This window comes from Megalops cyprinoides, chromosome 6 (assembly GCF_013368585.1).
Source record: "Megalops cyprinoides isolate fMegCyp1 chromosome 6, fMegCyp1.pri, whole genome shotgun sequence".
Classification (NCBI taxonomy): Eukaryota; Metazoa; Chordata; class Actinopteri; order Elopiformes; family Megalopidae; genus Megalops; species Megalops cyprinoides.
The window spans coordinates 30,889,445-30,908,961 of record NC_050588.1 but is presented as its reverse complement, the minus strand read 5'-3'; the positions used below and the strand labels follow the sequence as shown (position 1 = coordinate 30,908,961).

The following is a 19,517-nucleotide window of genomic DNA, read 5'->3' as shown; positions in this document are numbered from 1 at the left end:
ATACTGTACAAAGTAGACAACAGTACGACAACACTTGGTCATGAGGACAAGCTAAAGGCACTGCTTTTCTGTACACTTCCATTTAAAAGGGAGCACTGGATATCATAAAAGAAAACAGCTCCTTCTTTCAATTTTAATGTTAGTTTTTAATTTATTATTTAAATCATGTAAATGTTACTTTTTTTTTTAATTAATTCTAGCCGGAGATGTAGCAAAAATGTTACGACCAGCTTAGTATTTCATTTAACAGTAAATGAAAAGAAACATGAAAAGTAAGCTTTATGCCCCCACCACTCAAATTCGTCTGATATCATATCCGTCGGTCCGTTCACAAAATCAGCCCTCTCCTTCCGTTTTGTGGCGTGGGTCTTCTCCATTCATATATGTACTGTTACCTGCGATGTGCTTATAGTGCTGCAACGCGCACGTTTATTCAGCCACAACATTGTAGGTTCGCCTGGGCTTCTATTTCCAGTCCCCGCATCCCTGGAGTTTTTGTTTGTTTGAGATTAAAAACATCATTTAGCGTTTTGAGCATCCAAAAACGCTACATGCAAGCACCTGAAGCAAAGCGGCTGTGCACTGAGAAAATGTCGGCGACTAAAATTGGTACCCACAATGGAACTTTTCACTGTGATGAAGTGTTCGCTTGTTTCCTTCTTCGACAGCTACCGGAATACAAGGTAGATCGCTAGAGTTTTGTAGCAACACACTAGCTAAATACATAAACGACTTCTGTCTAACTTGCCTTTCCCACCTGCTAACTACGTAACTACCGTCTAGGTCGCTAAGATAGCCATTTACCTAGCGAGCCAATTAACACGGCAGCTAGCTGTCGAACATCAGAACTTGGTAAAGCATGGTAAGTTATTCCAGATGGATGTCTTTAACAAGCTACTGCGTGTTAGGATTGCATGCATATCAGAACTCACGGTAACCTCTGTTTCTATCTGAATCCCACTCGCTAGGTAAGCTTGCTAACTACTTTACCAAAAAATATGAGAAAAATGTCCTTCATTTGCTGTACATTTCCCCATATGTAATGTAGCTAACTACCCCTCTATTCAAGATATGCGACAGGTGTGAAAAGTGTCACACTGACCCCCATTTTGCATTTATGTAAACCTTCTCAGGACGCAGAAATTGTCAGAACCCGAGACCCTGCTGTGCTGTCTACGTGTGACATCGTAGTGGACGTTGGTGCTGAGTTCGACCCCAAAAGACATCGCTATGATCATCATCAGAGGTACTGTGCTTCCATTCACAGAAACTGAGCCACACACACACTGCTCCCGGTTTTGGGCAGCACCATGACTGACATGTCTGACATGTAAGACTGGGGGCAGAGAAGCGTGTTGCCACCGTAGAGAACAGAATTATGTGAACACTTGCTGAAGAAAAACCAACAGTTTATAGGTGACAAAGTGCTTTTTAAACCATTTCTGAAAGATTTGTTAAAGCAAGGACTTTGAGCAACTTTAAGTGGGTTAAGAGAATATAAGCGTCAGTAAATATAAAGTAACTATTTTAATTTGCTATAATCTCAGACAAGGGGCTAGTCCATACATCGACAGCTTGAATGATAGCAAAACTGTGTTTGGTTAACAGCAAATAATATAACTTTCCACAAGTCACATAGTCACTGTGGATATGAAACAATATGAGTCATCCTTATGCAGACACTGTGCACATAAAATATTTACGTTGATAAAATAATCATCATCCATCCTGTAATTACCTTTGCCAGCTTCCAAGCACACATGCCCTGAGCGATTGTCTGAGAGTTGGCTGAGACACTTGTCAACTTGTATTCATATTCACTCATCCTTTTATACAAATTATGGAAATGAATGAAACAACGTTCAAGGAAAATGTACTCTTTCCCCGACAGGTTAACCCATTTTTAAAATCAAAAACAGCATAACATAAAGAGGCTTTGTTTCATAATAGTCATAATTGGCACAGGCAGCATGCAGGCTTGGAGTCCTGCGGTTTATCGGTCTGTCCCTCCCCGCTCTGGTTTTACCGTGAAAGAAAACAAGCCATGCCTTTTTCAGGCTGAACAATCACGGCCAAATTTGAATGCGAAATTTTTCTGAAAAAGAACATCCATGACATGTTAAATATTGCAGTTGCCCGTATTGGAGTATAAAGCAGGCACATAAGCTGTCCAGGGGAAGCAGACCTGTTCACTGTGGCAAAGCTGTCAAGATTTTATCTCTTTGCGTCACAAGTGTTCACTGGGCATATTAGTGTTGTGAAAATAGAACATCGTTTTTTTTGTACAGATGGTTCTTTTATAGCTGTAACAACCCAGACAAATGCTGCTATAATTGTGGCTGCTGTGGCCACAACTAGAACAAATGAGAGTAATTGACATTTCTTTTGCATATTGGCTCATCATCCGTCTCTTTATGCAAGGGTTTTTGTGGCCCATCAGCTAAAATGTGTTCTTCCTGGGCTGGGTTTACTATAAAAATCTCAGAGAGATGCTGCAGCACAATTCTCAGCAGGGTGTAAAGATAATTACCGCACACCGTCGACCCCCTTCCCACCCGGCTCAGGTGGTGTGCAGTCTGTCATCTCCGGTGCTAGTAGCCTCTGTGCAGCGTGACCTTCAGTCTTATGTTTAAGGTGAGAAATGGAAGAAGGGGGTGGGGTGGGGTGGGGGGGGGGCATCACAGTAGGGTTTCACAAAAACTATTATCTATCGAGCAATTGATCAGACTTATATGGGTGCGTGGTGTGGAAACCAATGTGCTAAACGCTGATTCAGCCCATTGATATCTGCGAACAGTTGGAAGAGCCAGTTGACATGCTGCACATCCCATAAATAGCCAATCTCAACCCTCTTCACTCTCTCACTCTCTCTCTCTCTCTCTTCCCCTTCCTCACTTACTCTGTCTCTTTATAAATGATGCAGAGATGCCTCAGCTCTGCCAATTAGTCTGCTAATGACTGCACCGTCCTCCACCACCCATTGAGTCTGTCATTAATTACATGCCTCAGCTTTCAGGACCGGTGTAAGGAATTATATCAATTATACCCGTTTTAAATGACCACAAGGAGTTCCATTCTGAATTGCAATCATCTTCATGAGTACACAGTTGTAATTTCACAAGGTGGTTGTCTGTTCATGTACACACATACAATTTACGTATTAGTAACTCACTAATTGAATTTAGAGGAAAAACAATGATGGCAAAAGGAGTACTGATTAAAGTATGTGCTCCTGTGTTGGCAGGTTTTATGATGGTAGAAATATAGGTAACAGTATTTTGGCAATGATGGACACTTGGATGTGTTGAGGTAGCACATTTTAGTGCTTTAAAACTGTGTGATGTTGGGGTGTTTTTTTTTAGGATTAAGCTTGAAACAATAACTGAGTCTGCACTGTTTAAATGTAGCTGATTTTTTTTTTTCTGTGGATGAGACACAGTAATTTTCATTCTGAGATTAAGCCGAGACACTTGTCCACTTGTGTTTATATTCATTATCCTTTTACTCAAATTATGGGAAACAAATGAAACAAATCCCAAGGAAAAATGACTTACTCTTCAACGAGGAATGCAATTTGTTTTGTTTTTTTAAAAAAATAGTAAACCAAAAAGAGAGCCTTGTTTCATAATATTCATACTTGGCACCGGTAGCAAGCAGGCTTGGAGTCCTGCAGTTTAGCTGTCTGTTCCTCCCCACTCTGGTTTTCCAGTAAAAGAAAACAAGCCATGCTGAAATTTGCACATGACATTTCTCTGAAAAAGAACAGCCACGACATGCAAGTAATGCTGTTACCAGTATCAGCACATAATGCAAGCACATCTGCAATGATGGAAATGGTCATGTGAGTGTGTTATAGTAGTACATAATGACTGGACAGGATTAAGCTTGAAACAACAATGCGTTCTGCACCATTTAAATGTGCAGTGGCTGACTTCTATGAATGACTCCTGACTCCTCTGAACAAACATGGGAAATCACAGAAATTACAACTGCAATATGCTTCTGTTAACTTGCTGTGACAGTGTAGAAGTAGTATGTTAATTTCTACCTGACATGCATTATGCATTAGTCAGAATGACTAGATTGTGTGACTATGTTTAGAGGGGCACGCTTATGTCTCCTCTCAGCTCTGCTTAAAGGAAGTGTAAGTGTGCATTTTCGAGGTAGCCACTCTGCGCTATAGCTATGCTGTAAATGCAAACGGAACCCACTCAGCACACTCTGTGGTGCTGTGTATCGTAGTGCTTGTGCGACAAATATGCCACTCCATTTTTTCTCTGCAGCCGAAGTGTTGGTTTCATTTCTTTTGTGTAGTATGTCTAATAGGTCTCTAAAATTTACTAGCAGACAAGTGGATCACAGCTGGCTGATTACTGGAGGAAAAAAGTATGCATAGACATTACCTGCACCATTTCATCCAATATGCATTGAGTGACTTGTCTCCCTTGCTGTAGCACAACAAATCATGAAAACAGCAGCATTAAACGTGTATGGGGGGGGGGGGGGTTCCAATATTTAGATGATTGCTGTAACTAGTGATGTCATACAGGTTTGTATATTTTTAGTTTTGTAATACTTACGCTATATTCTTTAAATGGGTTTTCATGTCTGTTGACTCAAAACACACCTCCCTTGACTGGGCTTGGTCAGACATACCTGGCCATCCCTGAAGGAATGGAAAGTACACTAATCTACTATCTGCATATGCTTGCTCTGAATATACTGACCGTTTTAATATGGAAATGACCTCTTGAAGTAAATTCAATTCATTCAGTACATTTCCCCCTCTGGACATGTAGAGTTTAATTAGATTTTAGAGAACTTCCATGTAAACTCCGCAAGATGGCAAAAAATGTTTTTGTTCTTCTAAGACAAAATTTTGATTTGGGGGGGGGGGGGGGGGGCATTCCTGATATGATGGCTTCCTCCTGGGCATGTTACTTGTACTCTATGTAATATTAAATGACAAAATGATTAATTTTTCATGGTCTAGACTCTACTGTTCAGTGAAAGGGGCACTCGTGGGTGGTGCCCAAAATTTCACACAGACAAACCACTAAACCCCCAAAAAAAAACGTGCAGTTAGGCATATATGACTGGAAAATGGGTGGAGCAGGAGGAGGGCTTGCATCTTTCAAGAGCATGATTAAGGTCAGGGACACATCTGCGCATTCCCTCTGAAGTGAGACTTGATTGGTCTGTTGTCTTTGAACTTATAACAACAAACCCTGGCTTGCTTTGAGCAGGAATTTGGGCAAATGGCTTGGATCCAAAAAGAGGCTTACTGTTAGATTACAGTCATGTTGGTTTCACTTTACTTTCATGAAATCCAAAACCACTGATCTATCAATTTTGATGTAACATTTGTTATGCAAGATTTACCCGTTATCAGTGCACAGCGTGTATTGTATGCTGATATGAAAAAATGGCTTGGATTTTTCATATAATGAGTGCTCTCATTGGTGAATTAACAGTGCACTCATGAGACAATGTGTTTGTTGCAAGACTTATGAAAATATTATAATGTCACAGTATTGCAGAGAGCAGGGAATTTTCTGGAGCAGTTGATGAGCCTTAAACCCTGGAGCTGTGATTCAACCCTGGTCTCCAGCTCCACAGCATAGAGGTGTTATGAAATTGCTAAAACGCCTGCCCATGTAGTGGGTCCTGCTACAAGCTCTGACAAACTGCATCACCTTTTCTGAAGGCCTGATCACTACAATATTATGAAAATATGTAACAACTAATAGCTGAATAAGATGATGATTAAAATCAGCCGTTCACTCCCATTACTTCTCTGGGAACTAACGCTTTTACACAACCTACCTGGCTTTGTTGGAGAATTGATTCAGAGATGAGCAGGAGCTATGTGCTTGATAGACATATAGCATTTCTCTGTGAATTCAGTAAGGAGCTGATTTTTAAAATAACAAAACATTTTCTGAACAGAAAACTACATGCCGTATTTGATAACTTCACAGCAGGTTACTCCGCAAAGCCGGCCAGATCATTTCGGCATCTCCACAGTCTCCACAGTAACTTTTAATCCTGGGGATACTTTGTAGGTGCCAATAATTGGAGAAAATGTGAGTGCATGCCATAGTTTGGCAGGAGTACTTCAGGTAGGGCTGGGTGATATAGCCGTCGCGATACATCGAATAGCTATTTTTAGCGCAATAACAGCTATCCCCGGTGTGTGGCGTTGGGTTTCTTCCCATATTTTTTTCCCTTTAGTCATACTGATGCGGGAGCACACCTCCAAAGTTCAGTGAAATGCTTCCAGAAAAATATCGCTTGGTTGTATCTATATGTTGTTAACTTACCTGTTAACTCTGAAAAACACATAGCATATGTTTTCACTCTTTGTCTTTGTAGCCATGTGTTTCTATCTACCACATGGAAACAGCATAGTGGTGTTGCTGTGATATCAGCATTGAATAGATACCAGTGTTACCATATCGCCCAGCCCTAACTTCAGGTAAACTTACCATCAAGCCAGTGGTGTACTCTGTGTGTATCTTTATGAGTGGTGCGTGTTTGTCTTAAGGTCGTTTGGGGAGAGCTTCAGCAGCCTGTGTCCGGAGAAGCCCTGGGTGACCAAGCTGAGCTCCGCTGGCCTGGTGTACCTGCACTTTGGCCGCCGTGTCCTGGAGCAGCTGACACAGCTCAAGCAGGGTGACAGACAGCTGGAGGTCCTCTATGACAAGGTGAGGGAGAGGCCGGAGCACCAGCGGGAAAGCTGGTCTCTCTCTTGGGGGGGTTTGGGGGGGGGGGGGGGGGGGGGGGGGGGTTGTTGGGGGGGGGGGGGGGGGGGGGGGGCTCAGGCTTGGCTGCACCCCTGAGGGTGAGGGCGGGCTGGATGGACTCAGGTTGAACCCGGACCCTCTCCCTGCTCCCACACAGCTGTACGAGAATTTTGTGGAAGAGGTGGACGCGGTGGACAACGGCATCTCGCAGTACGATGGGGAGCCGCGCTACGCTGTCTCCAGCACGATCAGTGCCCGTGTGAGCTATCTTAACCCACGCTGGAACAGCAAGAGCCAGGACACAGAGGTCAGTGGGGGCGGGGAGTCTCTCTGCCCCATTTTAAGTGCTGCGTTTGTAGATGCATAGAAGAGCACATATCCATGACAGCAGTTACTGAATTACTGGGAAGAGCACATGTCTATGACAGCAGTTGCAGGCAAGGATGTTTCTGAATGCAGCTGTACATTTCAAAGCACATGCATAATGGAGCTTTGAACTTTAAGCGAGCTTGCACGGTTCTTATTTGTGACTTCAGGCCGATTGTACCCAGTTGTTGGCAAAAGCAGCAAAGAATCATAGAAACATTGCAGTGCCTAGAACTAGGATATCGTTTCCAAGTAGAATAAACTGGAGTATGAGTAGTCGCTTTGCAGAGGGAAAAGTGCCAGTGAGACTAATTGGATTAATTTGATATTCAAATACTCCATGGCGCCCAAGATTGAATGTTTGAATAACTGAACCCTGCTTTTTCCCCAAGCGCTGCATGAAACTGTAGTTCTTTGAGTGTAAATAATGACGCACTGCAGAGATCACTCACACTGTCAAGCTGGAAAAATAAATAACATGAATTCATTATGTTATTTTAAGCAGCGCTTTTAGACTCTCCCACAATAATATTGATAAGAGAGTAAGATTAGATTCTTCTTTAGTTTTTGTTAATTAACATGCATTTGAATGCTGATCCAGGTAATCCTTTATTGATTTCATGGCTGAATAATCACGTTTTGAATATTGAATATTTGGCCTAATTTCTGGTAGTTACATAAACAGTTTTTATTTAAAGGCAATTGTGACATATACAGTGGTCAAATCTCAGTCCAGTATTTAAATGTGTAAAAGGACAAAATATTTCCTTTGACCGTAGTATGTATCTCTGACATATGGCAGATTATATATCTGACTTATTAAATTTGTTGTGACTGATAAAATTAAATGTTGTTTATCAAAGAGCTGATAAAACATCTCTCAGTAAGCCGTACCTTTGATTACAGGCATAAGTAATCAGGAAGAGGAGAGGGGTCGTTGCCAGGTACTTTGAAGCTGAAAGAAGTTACCGATTGGCTTCAGGTTGCGCCATTGTGAATTAAGGTCATGTGAAAATTAGGCTGAACCACGAACAGCGGTGAGGCATTGTAGCAGCCAGCGAGCAGTCATTTAAAAGAGAAGATGTTTTTACTTGAGCCATTAAACTTTGTACAGCGATTGGACAAGTAGGTCACAAAACTCAGTGATTAATCTGAATTCGTATTGGAAAAGAGAAGAGGGCTTAGATCTGTGGGCTGAATTATGTTAGGACAGCTACTACAGAGACAAAGAACCAACGTTTTCTATGATGCCAACAGTACAGTAAAAAAAAAAAACATGGAAAATTTTAGGTTTAGACAGCCTATCATGCATTTATGCATTTGCCTTTTTTAAGAGATGTTTGCTTAGTGTGCACTTGGTACGCCCAACTGAACTCTTTCCCTTGGGTTCATCTTCCAATACTTGACTTTTTCCAAAAGAGTTAATGTCAGTTTCATGCTCCAATTAAATGGATGTGTTAAATGATATTTTTAAGGTCACCCACTTATCATTTTTTTTAGAAAACGTGCCTTTTACAAAGATTAAGTTACTTTGTTACTCTTGGAAGCAGTGAATGTCATCTTGTGTTGATTATGCTTTCAGACAGTCTTCATCTGTGAAACAATCCCCTGTTTGTGTGTCTTTTTTTAAATATCCTTCAGTCTTCCAGTGTAGGAGAAATGATTTAGGAGTCAAGGAGACTGTTACATTTAAATATTCTGAAAATACATGGCTGCCGTAGACAGTTAATGGCCCTATCTGACCCTATGATTTCTCTTAGCACTGTGATTTCTCACTTTGGCAGTTTGTGATAATTGAAAAAGTAATGGCTTTTTCTCCAGTTCTGGAGAGTGTCTACATCCAACCCAGCCACCACTGCCCTCTCGACCAGACCCAGGAAGATGAGTTAGAATGGGGGGGGATATAAAACGTGCAAGACTAGGCATGTGGGGTGGGAGGGGAGTGTTGTCAGACTGGCAGGCTTGCAGAGATGTTGATGTGAGCTGAGTAATGTCATACCCCAGGGGCCAGGGAATGGGATAGAGGGGATTATGTGCATGTGTTTTTTTTTTTTTCCTTTGCCATTCATGCCCAACATCTCATGTCTGAGTCTCCCACAGAGCAGTCTGTTTTGGAATAACATTAGAAGGATGTATCAGCATCTTATCCAATTAGTGGCCCTAATGAGCAGATCAGAAATTAAAAAAAAATATAATAATGAGGGCCAGAGCTCATGTGGGGACACTTGAAACTCTTGAATTTTAAAAGACGAAAATGACCAAGACTGCAGCCAATTTGTGACAGTGAGTAGCATGACCAGGTCCCTCTAAAAGTTTTTTTTTTTACTTTTTCTTTTTTCCAGGAGGGGTTTCACAAGGCCATGGAGATGGTGGGAGCTGAGTTTCTCGACCGTTTAGATTACTACCAGAACGCTTGGCTTCCGGCCCGTGCTGTGGTGGAGGGGGCGGTCCAAATGAGGACTAAGGTAGCTGCCAGTCAACCACACTCTGGTTACTCTGTCGCAGCCGTGACCGAAAAAAGCTAACACTGTGTGTTCGCTTGTCTTCAGGTAGACCCCAGTGGGGAGGTGATTGTGATGGAGCAAGGAGGCTGTCCCTGGAAGGAGCACCTGTTCTCCCTGGAGAAAGAGCTGAATGTGGAGACGCCCATAAAGTTTGTCCTGTACCCTGACCAGAACGGCCAGTGGAGGGTCCAGTGTGTCCCTGCCGGTCTCCATACTTTCCAGAACAGGTAAAACCTCTCATGTCCCCATCCTTCTGATCTAATTCCTCACTCTGGCCTTGTGTGCACCTCTTCTCGTATTCCTGTTCCTGAACAGAATAGCCTTCAGACACATCCAGTGCCATGACTGCAAAACAAGATACCTTATAGCACTGGTAGGATTTATGTGTGAATTTATAATTTGTATGAAAACAAATTTATGAACAAAATATGCATAAACATATTTGTGCCATAAAACATAAATATATCACATTAAACGGTAGCTTTAGGGATCTCAGTGTTTCCTGTGATAGTAATGTATAGATAAATGGCATTCAACCTTAAATGATGGTACATCATATGCCATAATTGTCTGTGACATTCGCCAGAGAGGTGTAGTAGGTGCAGGGCAGAGTGATTATAAACGATATTTGTTTATAATTACATTTATGTAAAAATCAGAAAAAGAGAAATAAATGTTTTTTTTTCCTAGCTGCCTGGTTAGTTTCTCAGTGGTGCGTGCAAATAATTAAACCCTTGAACAATTGCCTTGTAAATATTTGAAATTATTGACTGGCTTTCATAACCATAACATGCTACTGCATTGTGAGGCTTTTATGTCTTAAAAACAGAATATGAATATTCAGATGTCAGATATCAATCTGATTAATCCAGTGCTACACTCGCCAGCACTAAAGTCTTTCTCTTATTCCAGTGCACATTCTTGCAGTTTTGTTTTGGAGCAATTTTGAGATTTGCCAAGATGAACTATAAGTGATGAATCCAACATCGCTGAGATTAGCGGATGTCAAGAGATTACATTTGGTTATTGATCTGTATGAATATTCTGATGTAACTTTTGTAACCTTTGTATATTAGTGTATTCATTTTGATTGGGCTTACACGCCTGAGTAGCTGGAGGCTTATTGCCCATGTGCATTTTTTCTTTTCACTCTTTCTGTTTTCTTGGTACAAAAAACATGCTGATAATATTGAGGGATTACAATTTACTGTGCGCTTTAGTCTGATTGGGCACACTCTGTACGTGTGCGTAAAATGTTTTTTACAGGGTCAACCTTTGGGCACACTAAACATGGTCAAAATGATATTTTTTCAATTTTATAGATTTCCCCTGAATCCTCTTTTACATGCAGCACAGTTAATACCCCAGCGTCTGATTGTCACTGGATTTAAATGGCAGGGTTGGGTACTCTGCCCCAATGACAGCAGATCTAAGATAGCCTCCCCCACCACCAGTCCTCACAGCAACCATTCGGTGTTAACATTTAGTTTTTATTCTGATCCAGGATCAGTGGCTAACTGCTGAAAGTATCCACACCAGAGTGCGGCAGTAACAGTGTCTGAATGTTGTCTGTTTTAGAAAGGGGTTGTGATTCATGAGAACAGTAAACAAACAGCGATGTGGATGCAGCGGTCATCAGAGTACAGCACAAGCTGCTGCATTAATTCTCTATTTTATGTCAAATACTGGATTATGGAGGGGGGGGGGGGGCTGTTAAGACTAGTCAAGTAGCTGAAATTGAAGTAAATCTTTCCACTAACATGTTGACTTGGGTTGATGTGCAATTTCCAACCAGGCATTCTCTTGGATGATGAGTTTCCCTGTGATAGAAATGTACACCTACCTTGCTGGCAACCTGGCTGGCTACGTCATTCAAAACTGCTGTATCTAGTTAGTTAACTTTGTATTTGTACACCAGAAATGTAGCTATAACACAGTGACTAAAGTTCACTTCACTGGTCAAAGTTCACTGGTCTTCAAACTATGTGTTGGTAATCCCTGTGGTTATTGCACCTACAAAATAGACCAAAGAAAATATAATGGACCAAGTGCACTTTTTTGAATTACAAGCTCTAATAAAAACTGGTACAAGGTGTGAATTTATCCCTGCATTGGGAAATTGCAGCATCACCAGCGATATGAGATGAAGCTTTGCTAACCGTAAACTATTCTCTCAGGTGAAATAAGTTCAACTTCGAACTTTTTTGCATTTTCGATGTTGAGGGAAAAAAAAAAATTGAATGAAGTCCATCCAGAACATAAATCAATTGCAAGCGTGTTCTGCGTTCATGTTCAAATGTGTAATGACCCTTGCTGGGGACTGATGTTTCTGGAATGTATAAAAGTGTGAGAGAGCCTTGGAGGACGGTCTGCATTGCCTCTTCACCAGATGAGCAGATCCTCTAGCATGCTGAGAGGTAGCTCTGTGGAATGAAGACTTCATGTCTCATGTCATCAGCTTTCTCCAGAACAGGGTTTTGCCAGCAGCAGAATCATTCAAAAGCCTCTTTATTTTTGCTTTTTCAAACACGGCGCTAGTGTACTGTTGAGCATGTTACCAGTACATTTTGATGGATCCTCGTATGCTGAATGAATACTGCTGCCGTTAGGTACGTCCTGGCTGTGTCTGTGGGAACGTCAAGGTTATAGGACCCTAGGTCGATAAACGCTGCAATGTGATAAGTAAAAAGGATGGTGAGCGGCTATTTAGGAAATAATTCATGTGATATTAAATATTGATTAGCACATTTTGTTGATCACAGGCAGTTATAAATCACTATCAGTTATTTTGTATGTTGTCCCAGCCTTTTATGGACTGGTATTGTCACTGTAGGTTGGAAAATACAGATTTAAAACTACAAATGATAATTTTTATTTATGTTTGCTGCAAAGTTGTCCAGATCTAGCTAGTGAACACCAGTATCTTACACTTATTCAGACATATAGTTGGTAGCTAATTACAATGGAAAGCGTCTGTTACAAAATGTTTCGGACACCATGTCAAGTCTTGTCCTTGTAAATACCCCATTTTACTGAATGAAATGGGCTCATGGAAATGTCTGCCTTTGCTTTTCAGTGGCTCCTGTTTGTGTGTTTTTCTGAGATCTGTGAGTGGTGCTTTAACTTAGTTGTGATTGGTAGAGTGTTGTCACGTATAAGGTCAATTAACCCCCTCATGTCCCCAGAGAGGGCTGCGTGAAGCAGGATGTGCAGAGTCATGCAGTCGCTATGGCAACGAAAGATGCCTGTAACCCCTGGGAGTGAATGGGTTCCCGGTAATGTCCACAGTGTGAGAGCCCTCATTGTTAGAGCCACAGTGCTAAAACTACAGAGCAAGTTGCAGTGTCCTCAGGGGGCAGTCGTGCCAGCTGTGAGTGGTTCGTTAGTAGCCTAGTTATGAGTTGTAGTTCAGCCTGTCCAATTTGAGTCTGATGTAAGACTAAAACCTGGACAGTCTGGTTCTAGAACAAGACCAAGACAGGCAAAAACATACATAGGGACTGGGCAAATTTTGCATTGCTGAGGACCCTGCTTTCACATTGGATGTAATGGAAATTGATGCTATAATATCCAGCATATGGATCAAAAGACACATAATCATAAAACAGTCCTAATAAATAACCAAGTGCTTTATTCTCACACAAAATGCATTGGTCAGATTTTGACAACTCGTTGTAAATTCCATATCTGGAATAATTTAAACTTTCTCTTGTTGGAAAAAAAAGTTGAAAAAACCTTTGAAATATTGAAGGAGGCAGTTGGATGTCTTCCTATCATGTATTTCTGGTATAATTTCAGCTCCTCAGACTTTAGACACATAACTACATATTTCACAGCAGGTTTGGCAATCTGGAGTTTAGTTGGGGAATGAGGAATATGAAGTGACAACCCAAGCTGCAAAAATAAGAAACATATGTTGAACCTCTCTGCCTCTGGCTGTTTGTCTATCTGTACCCTGAAATCTAAAATCTTGACCATCAGTTTACATTAAAAATTACTTCATTAGGAATGCACTATTTTTGTGGAAAAATATATCCGTGCTGTCTTAAATGAGTGTTACCGCATGTCCTTGATATTGCTAAGCCAGTGTTGTGTGGAAATGTGTTCTTCACATCACAATTTTCTTGTTACCAAACAGACGTAATTTACCTAAGACCTTTTCCAAAAAGTTTAATGTTCTGGAAGGTTTGGCGGTTAACAGAAGTGGAAGCCCTATGACATTTAGACTTTAGAAAAAACATTTAGAAAGTACATGATTCTTTTTTTCAACAAGGAGCTCTTAATAATAACATACTTTTCCACTGCTAATGATTTTGAACAACTACAGTGACAGTAATTGTTCCTTTGCTGCAGAACTGCAATGTCATTACCGTGCTGATAACTGTGAGAGTATTTATTTATTTATTTTATTCAGTATCGGCTTTGATTATTAGCTGTAGTTCAGTGCAAATATAACACTGAGGTTTCATGATCTCGGTGGTCAAGGGTTATTTTTTTTTCTTCTTTGTACTACTCTGAAGTCTGAAGTAGTAGTCTGAAGGCTGGCCTAAATCCCACTAACCATATAGCTGTACTAAATTTTAATGGGCCTACTAACTAACGTACACTATAGCTGGTATAACCATGCTCAAGCTTCCCACAGTAAAGATTTAACTCAAGTCTAACCCAGTGTCCCAGTATATCATTATCAGTCGTTACATTGAACATGAAATTATCAGTCATTTACAGACTGCAAAATTCTTTCATCAGACAGATTTGCATTATGTATATTTTGCTGTATGAACACATGCAACAAATGTAAAGATAAATACAAGATGAGGTATTTTCAAAACCTTGTTTTCTGGCAGACTGCATTTGGTAAATATACTTAATGTTGATTGTATTTAAAAGCTCAGGAAGACTGGAATTTTGCAGGACTATGATACAGGCATTGCAATGAATTTTGTGAAAGGGAGGCATCTGAGTTTGTGTGGAGTGGTCCCCAATAGGCTGTCTCTTGAAGGAAATCACAGACATGAGGGCAGAGTGAGTCACTGAGACTGAGTTGCTGAGACTTCCTTTTATGACTTGCACTAACTCTGATAAGCTTGTCCTCATTGCTGTTCTGTGACAGTGCACCCGGTCTTTAATGTCGGGATTGTCTGGGATAAATTGAAGTTGTAATAGAATCAGCAGTTGTAAAAATACACAAGTTTGGTTAGTGGAGATTAAAACTGCACCTGCAGATGTTGATATTTCCGTACCATTTAAATAGTTACTAAATCAATGAATTTCGAAGGTGCCCTGGCTGAAATGCATTCATATTATTTTCGTTTTGTTCGCTAAGCAATTCAATTCTCTAAATATTTGAAATTGCTATCATCACTTCATCAACAGGCTGAGACTGGGAAGCTTAGCCAGGCTTGAGGTCACCTCCTTTTCCACTTCAGCGGTGAAACTCATTAGAAGTGGATTTTTCCAGCAGGGTGATTCCCCCATCGACAAAAGAAAGAGGCCTGTTAGGAGCTTGAAATGGCGTCTGAGCTTCAATTTCTTTTCTAATGCATGAGAACGGCGCATTAGTGGAGGTAGGCATGGGCACAAACACCCATGACGTTGCCTGAGAATATGGCTCCAGATGGCTCCGTCTCGGGGAATCATGGCTGTCCAGCTAAGCATCTGCTGACTCTATTGGCGAGTGTAGTCTTCGGTGCCACCTGTGTCCACTACACAGCACCTGACAGGAAATGGAGGAGGGCTCTATATTTAATCCCTTTGGATCATGGGGGAAGAGGGTCCTTCTGACAGCTAAATGAAAAGCCTCAGTGGTGCTAATGCAAGTTGTAAGGATTTGGGCATGTAACTTGAGCATTGCTGTTTCATGTCCCATTTGGGGTACTGTCTCTGTGAGTGTATTGTGTATTGTCAAGTTATACAAGCCGTTTTGGTGTGGGTGCAGACGTTGATCTGTGAGATTTCTAGGTAGGTTAGAAGTAGTCAAGCAGTGTAACAGTATTTAAACCAAGCAGAGAGAGTTTAACTGAGAAAAAGTTGCATGGCAATAGAAGGGAAGATTTGGAAGCTACCATTGACTGCAGGGGAATGCACCTTTCTTATTTTTACCCAAATAGTGTGAAAATTTGGTACAGAGGCACTGTAAAGTGCAAAGCCATATAAGCTGTGTGTCTTCCTGGAAAAATGTGTCTGTTAAGCGAATGAATAGCACAGTACAGTCAGGATGTATTGTGTAGACAGGGACCAATCAGACAGCAGCAAAGGCATATAGCAGCCAGACTGGGATCAATTAGACTACAGAGAAAGGCATATAGCAGCCAGACTGGGACAAGTCAGACAGCAGAAAAAGGTATGTAGCAACCAGATACTTCGATCTTTCTTGTCAATGATGCAAATATAGCCTTCTCTATAGCATAGAATGTCAAAACCTGAAATACTGAAATACTTAATATACTTGAAATATTGATATACTGTAAGACTACATTTGTCTTTTTAAAATATTGTAACCATTAAATATGGTTTATTTTTTTAAAATAAGGTACTTCATGATGGTATGATTTGCTTTTTAAGCAGTCCTTACAGATCTGTTCAGTCAAATCAAAATAAAATAAGTCTTAAATGTAAAGGTTTTATTAATAAAGGAAGCTATTGTATTAGACATTATTGAACAACAAATGCAGGTGCAACAACATTTTCATGCAGATGTACTGTACTTTTACAATTAGCTACAGGTGTGTGTGCTTGTACAAAGATATCCCATGTCATAATTAATATCTAGCTTCAAGTTGTCATATACACCGTCATGTCCACTCCCAGTAAATCCCTCGGAGTTGCATTCCTATTGCATTTTTCCTCCGTGGACATAGACACATGGCAGCGTTGTGTGACGGTCCATACACTGCCATGCTGTAATCACAAGGTCACACACTGCAGAGATATCACCAGCAGGCAGCTGATCTCTGAATAACTAAAATATTTCATATAGGTAACAAAGTAACATGGGTAACATCGGTGTAGTTCTGTATAATAAAGTTAAAGTTAAATAAAAATGCGTTAAAACACCCAAAACAGAAAATTTAAATGCAAATCTCTGTGCAGCTTATTTCTGTCGTGTTTCTGTTCATTTATTTTGAGAGAACCTCCCAAACAGCAGAGCTGTTCTTGTAAATTCCTGATTTAAATGTGAAGTGTCCAGAAGAATCTGTCATCTGTTAGCTCCTGCATTATGTCTGAAGTGACGTTTCCTCTGTGTGTGCTCTGGGCGTAATTTACTTTTTGTCGAGGCTCCTGGCTCCACACTCATTATCATGCAAAGTTAACCTCGGCTCTCCGATGCTTCCAGTTACATTCAGTCAAGGATGTTTAAAGTGATTGAGATTTACTGGAGGAAGTGTTCGGCTGCCTTTTTAACACATGCAAAGATATTTTATGTGAACAGAAACAAGCCCTCGAAATCTGTTACAATACCTTGGACTGAGGTATTGCTGAAATTGTCCTAAACAGAAATGTTCTCATATATCTGCCCCAGTGGTCTTGGGAAAGTTCCACATGAACTGCATCTTAATCTGCTCCACTGTAAGATGTTCATGCCTGAATGAATCTTCTTGGTCTGTGCATTTTTTCCCCGTCTTAAGATTGCCTATCGACTTCGAGATGGAACCATGCTGTCACCAAGGCTGTCAATCAGTGATTTTTTATGCTTGATTAGAAATTGCTGGTGCTGTGTTGGGTGAACTAGTGTCTAAAAGCAATCAGACTTCAGGGCAAATCTTTCTTTGCATCATATTTGAAAGAAAAAAAAAAAAACCCAAAACAACAGTGTTGGCCGTTTGGCCTCATTGCCTCCTCCTCCTTCCACAAGTCGCTTTTCCTGGCTCTGCATGTCCTTCATGTCCGTCTCCGTGCGCGTGTCCATTCTCCAGGTTGTCCTTGCTGGAGGAGTGGCGTGGGGTGCGGGACGAGGCCCTATCCTCCCTCAGTGGGATCCCAGGCTGCATCTTCGTCCATGCCAGCGGCTTCATCGGCGGGAATGCGACCCGGGAGGGGGCGCTGGAGATGGCCCGGCGGACCCTGCAGGCTGCTGCCCGAGCCGGCGTCAATGGCAGCTGACCGTGACCGTGACCGTGACTGCGATCGTGACTCCACACCCGTGTTCTTGGGAACATGACCTGCACCAGCATGTATGTCTCCTTTGTAATAAAATAAGTATAAGACAGTTGATGTGACAGTTGTTTTGTGGTTAATTATTAAGTAATTGTTGTTGGTAAATTTTTACTTCTGTTGATGTTACTTAGCAGGAGAAAACAAATGGTGTGTACCCAAGGACACAAATCACAGTTTTTCAGGTTGATTTCAAAAGTACTGGATCTGCCTTGATTTTTAAATCACAAAATGTGGCGATATGGTTATGGATCTTTGATTTATTACTCAGTTTATAATATGCAAAGTGGAGAAATGGTGGTTTTCATTTTTGTGTGCATTTCTCTGCATACACTGTAGGCTTCCACTCAGCTCTCTCACTATGGCCATTGCTCCACATCGGAGCGCTCGTAATCAGTCATGATAGATTAATTCAGAAAATTCATTTTTAAATGGCATATGAAGGTGCTTTTCCTGACATGTGGCGGTTACAAGGGCAGCTGCAGTATGAGCTCGGCATGTAGTTATGCGGTTTAATAGAGCGAGGGAGGGTAGAATGTCATTTTCCATTCTGGACTCTTTTTTTTTTTTTCTTTCTTCGCCATGTCTGTTCCCCCTTCTCTTCTGTCTCCCTCTGCATTCATTCCTCTTGCTCCCTTTGCCCCTTCTCGCTTTCATTTTCTGCTCCAGCTTGCCTCGCACCCCCCCCCCCCCCCACCCTTATCACTCTCCTCAAAATGTCACTGCAGTACCTAATCAATTAATTTATTTTTAATTATTTATTCTTCCTCCAAGCATATTTCCAACTGCCTGTCTTTCACAGCATATATTATTGTGTCGCATTAATTTGTTACGCTGTCCCTTAATGTTGTAGCTATCTCAGAATTTCTCTCTGCTGTCCCACTTCTTATGACTCCATCCCTCTGCCTCTCCATACCTTAATCAGAATGGATTTTTTTCAACACTCTTGTTAGATCTCAATTTGAGATCTCTATTTGAGATCTAGGGGAGTAGTGGGCTTTTGGAAAGTGAGAACTGATGCCAGCAGTTCAGAGTTTTTTAATGGTCTTTCTAAGGTTTATAATGGAGTTGCCAACTGGAAGAGGAATCATTTTATCACTTATAACTTCCTTAAATAGCCAGTTCTTATGGTTATAACGTGTCAGTCATACCGATATTGGAAAAACTTATGACAGACTCAGAGTCTTAGAAATAGCTAAAACAGAAATATTCAGTTATTTCACAGAATAAACAATTTATTTTCTTAGAATTTCAATGATGGTTATTGCCATTATCAGAGAAGATTATTTCATATCCACCTCCAATATGTACACCCATTGCAAGCAAAATATTTTTACTGTAGATATTTATTTTGGAATGCTGTTCATCACTATGATCTTTTCCTCTGCTGATCCAATGCCAAGACCTCAATCTGAGTCAAGTCCTGTCTGTGGCATGTGTTATGTGTCACATGGTCAGTATTTAATCTCTGTGAATCCACTCTATAATCTGTTTTTATCAGAGACAACAGGGCGATGGTCTGATTTCATTGGCTGAACTGAATCACCTGATGTACATTTCAAACCAAGCATCTGCAGCATCTGAAGAGCACCAAAAACAGCATCAATTGGGGAAAAAGTTGCAATAACCCACAGTTATTAAGTATATAGGTTATAGCTGTAAATAGGAGTGATATGGTGTAAGGGGGCAGGGTCTGATCTTAGGCTGATGAAAGCTGGTGTGACATTTGTTGGTGCAGTGCTGAGAA

At 41.0% G+C, this 19,517-nt stretch overlaps 1 protein-coding gene across 1 annotated transcript; it reads left to right on the top strand.

The window, feature by feature from the left end:
- Positions 1-353: 353 nt before the first annotated feature.
- myg1 (myg1 exonuclease) lies at positions 354-17,818 on the top strand. Its single transcript, XM_036531967.1, has 7 exons — positions 354-683; positions 1,134-1,246; positions 6,548-6,707; positions 6,904-7,053; positions 9,455-9,577; positions 9,662-9,843; positions 17,533-17,818. Exons 1-7 carry the CDS (start codon positions 384-386, stop codon positions 17,717-17,719), a joined length of 1,215 nt encoding a protein of 404 aa, XP_036387860.1. The 5' UTR covers positions 354-383; the 3' UTR covers positions 17,720-17,818.
- The last annotated feature ends 1,699 nt before the right edge of the window (positions 17,819-19,517 follow it).

What these genes read in the sequence shown, in the direction of transcription:
- myg1 (XM_036531967.1), top strand. Translation starts at nt 384, where the DNA reads ATGTACTGTTACCTGCGATGTGCTTATAGTGCTGCAACGCGCACGTTT. An exon ending in CGGTCCAAATGAGGACTAAG is followed by an intron (nt 9,578 to 9,661) that starts GTAGCTGCCAGT and finishes GCTTGTCTTCAG; the next exon opens with GTAGACCCCAGTGGGGAGGT. An exon ending in CTCCATACTTTCCAGAACAG is followed by an intron (nt 9,844 to 17,532) that starts GTAAAACCTCTC and finishes TCCATTCTCCAG; the next exon opens with GTTGTCCTTGCTGGAGGAGT.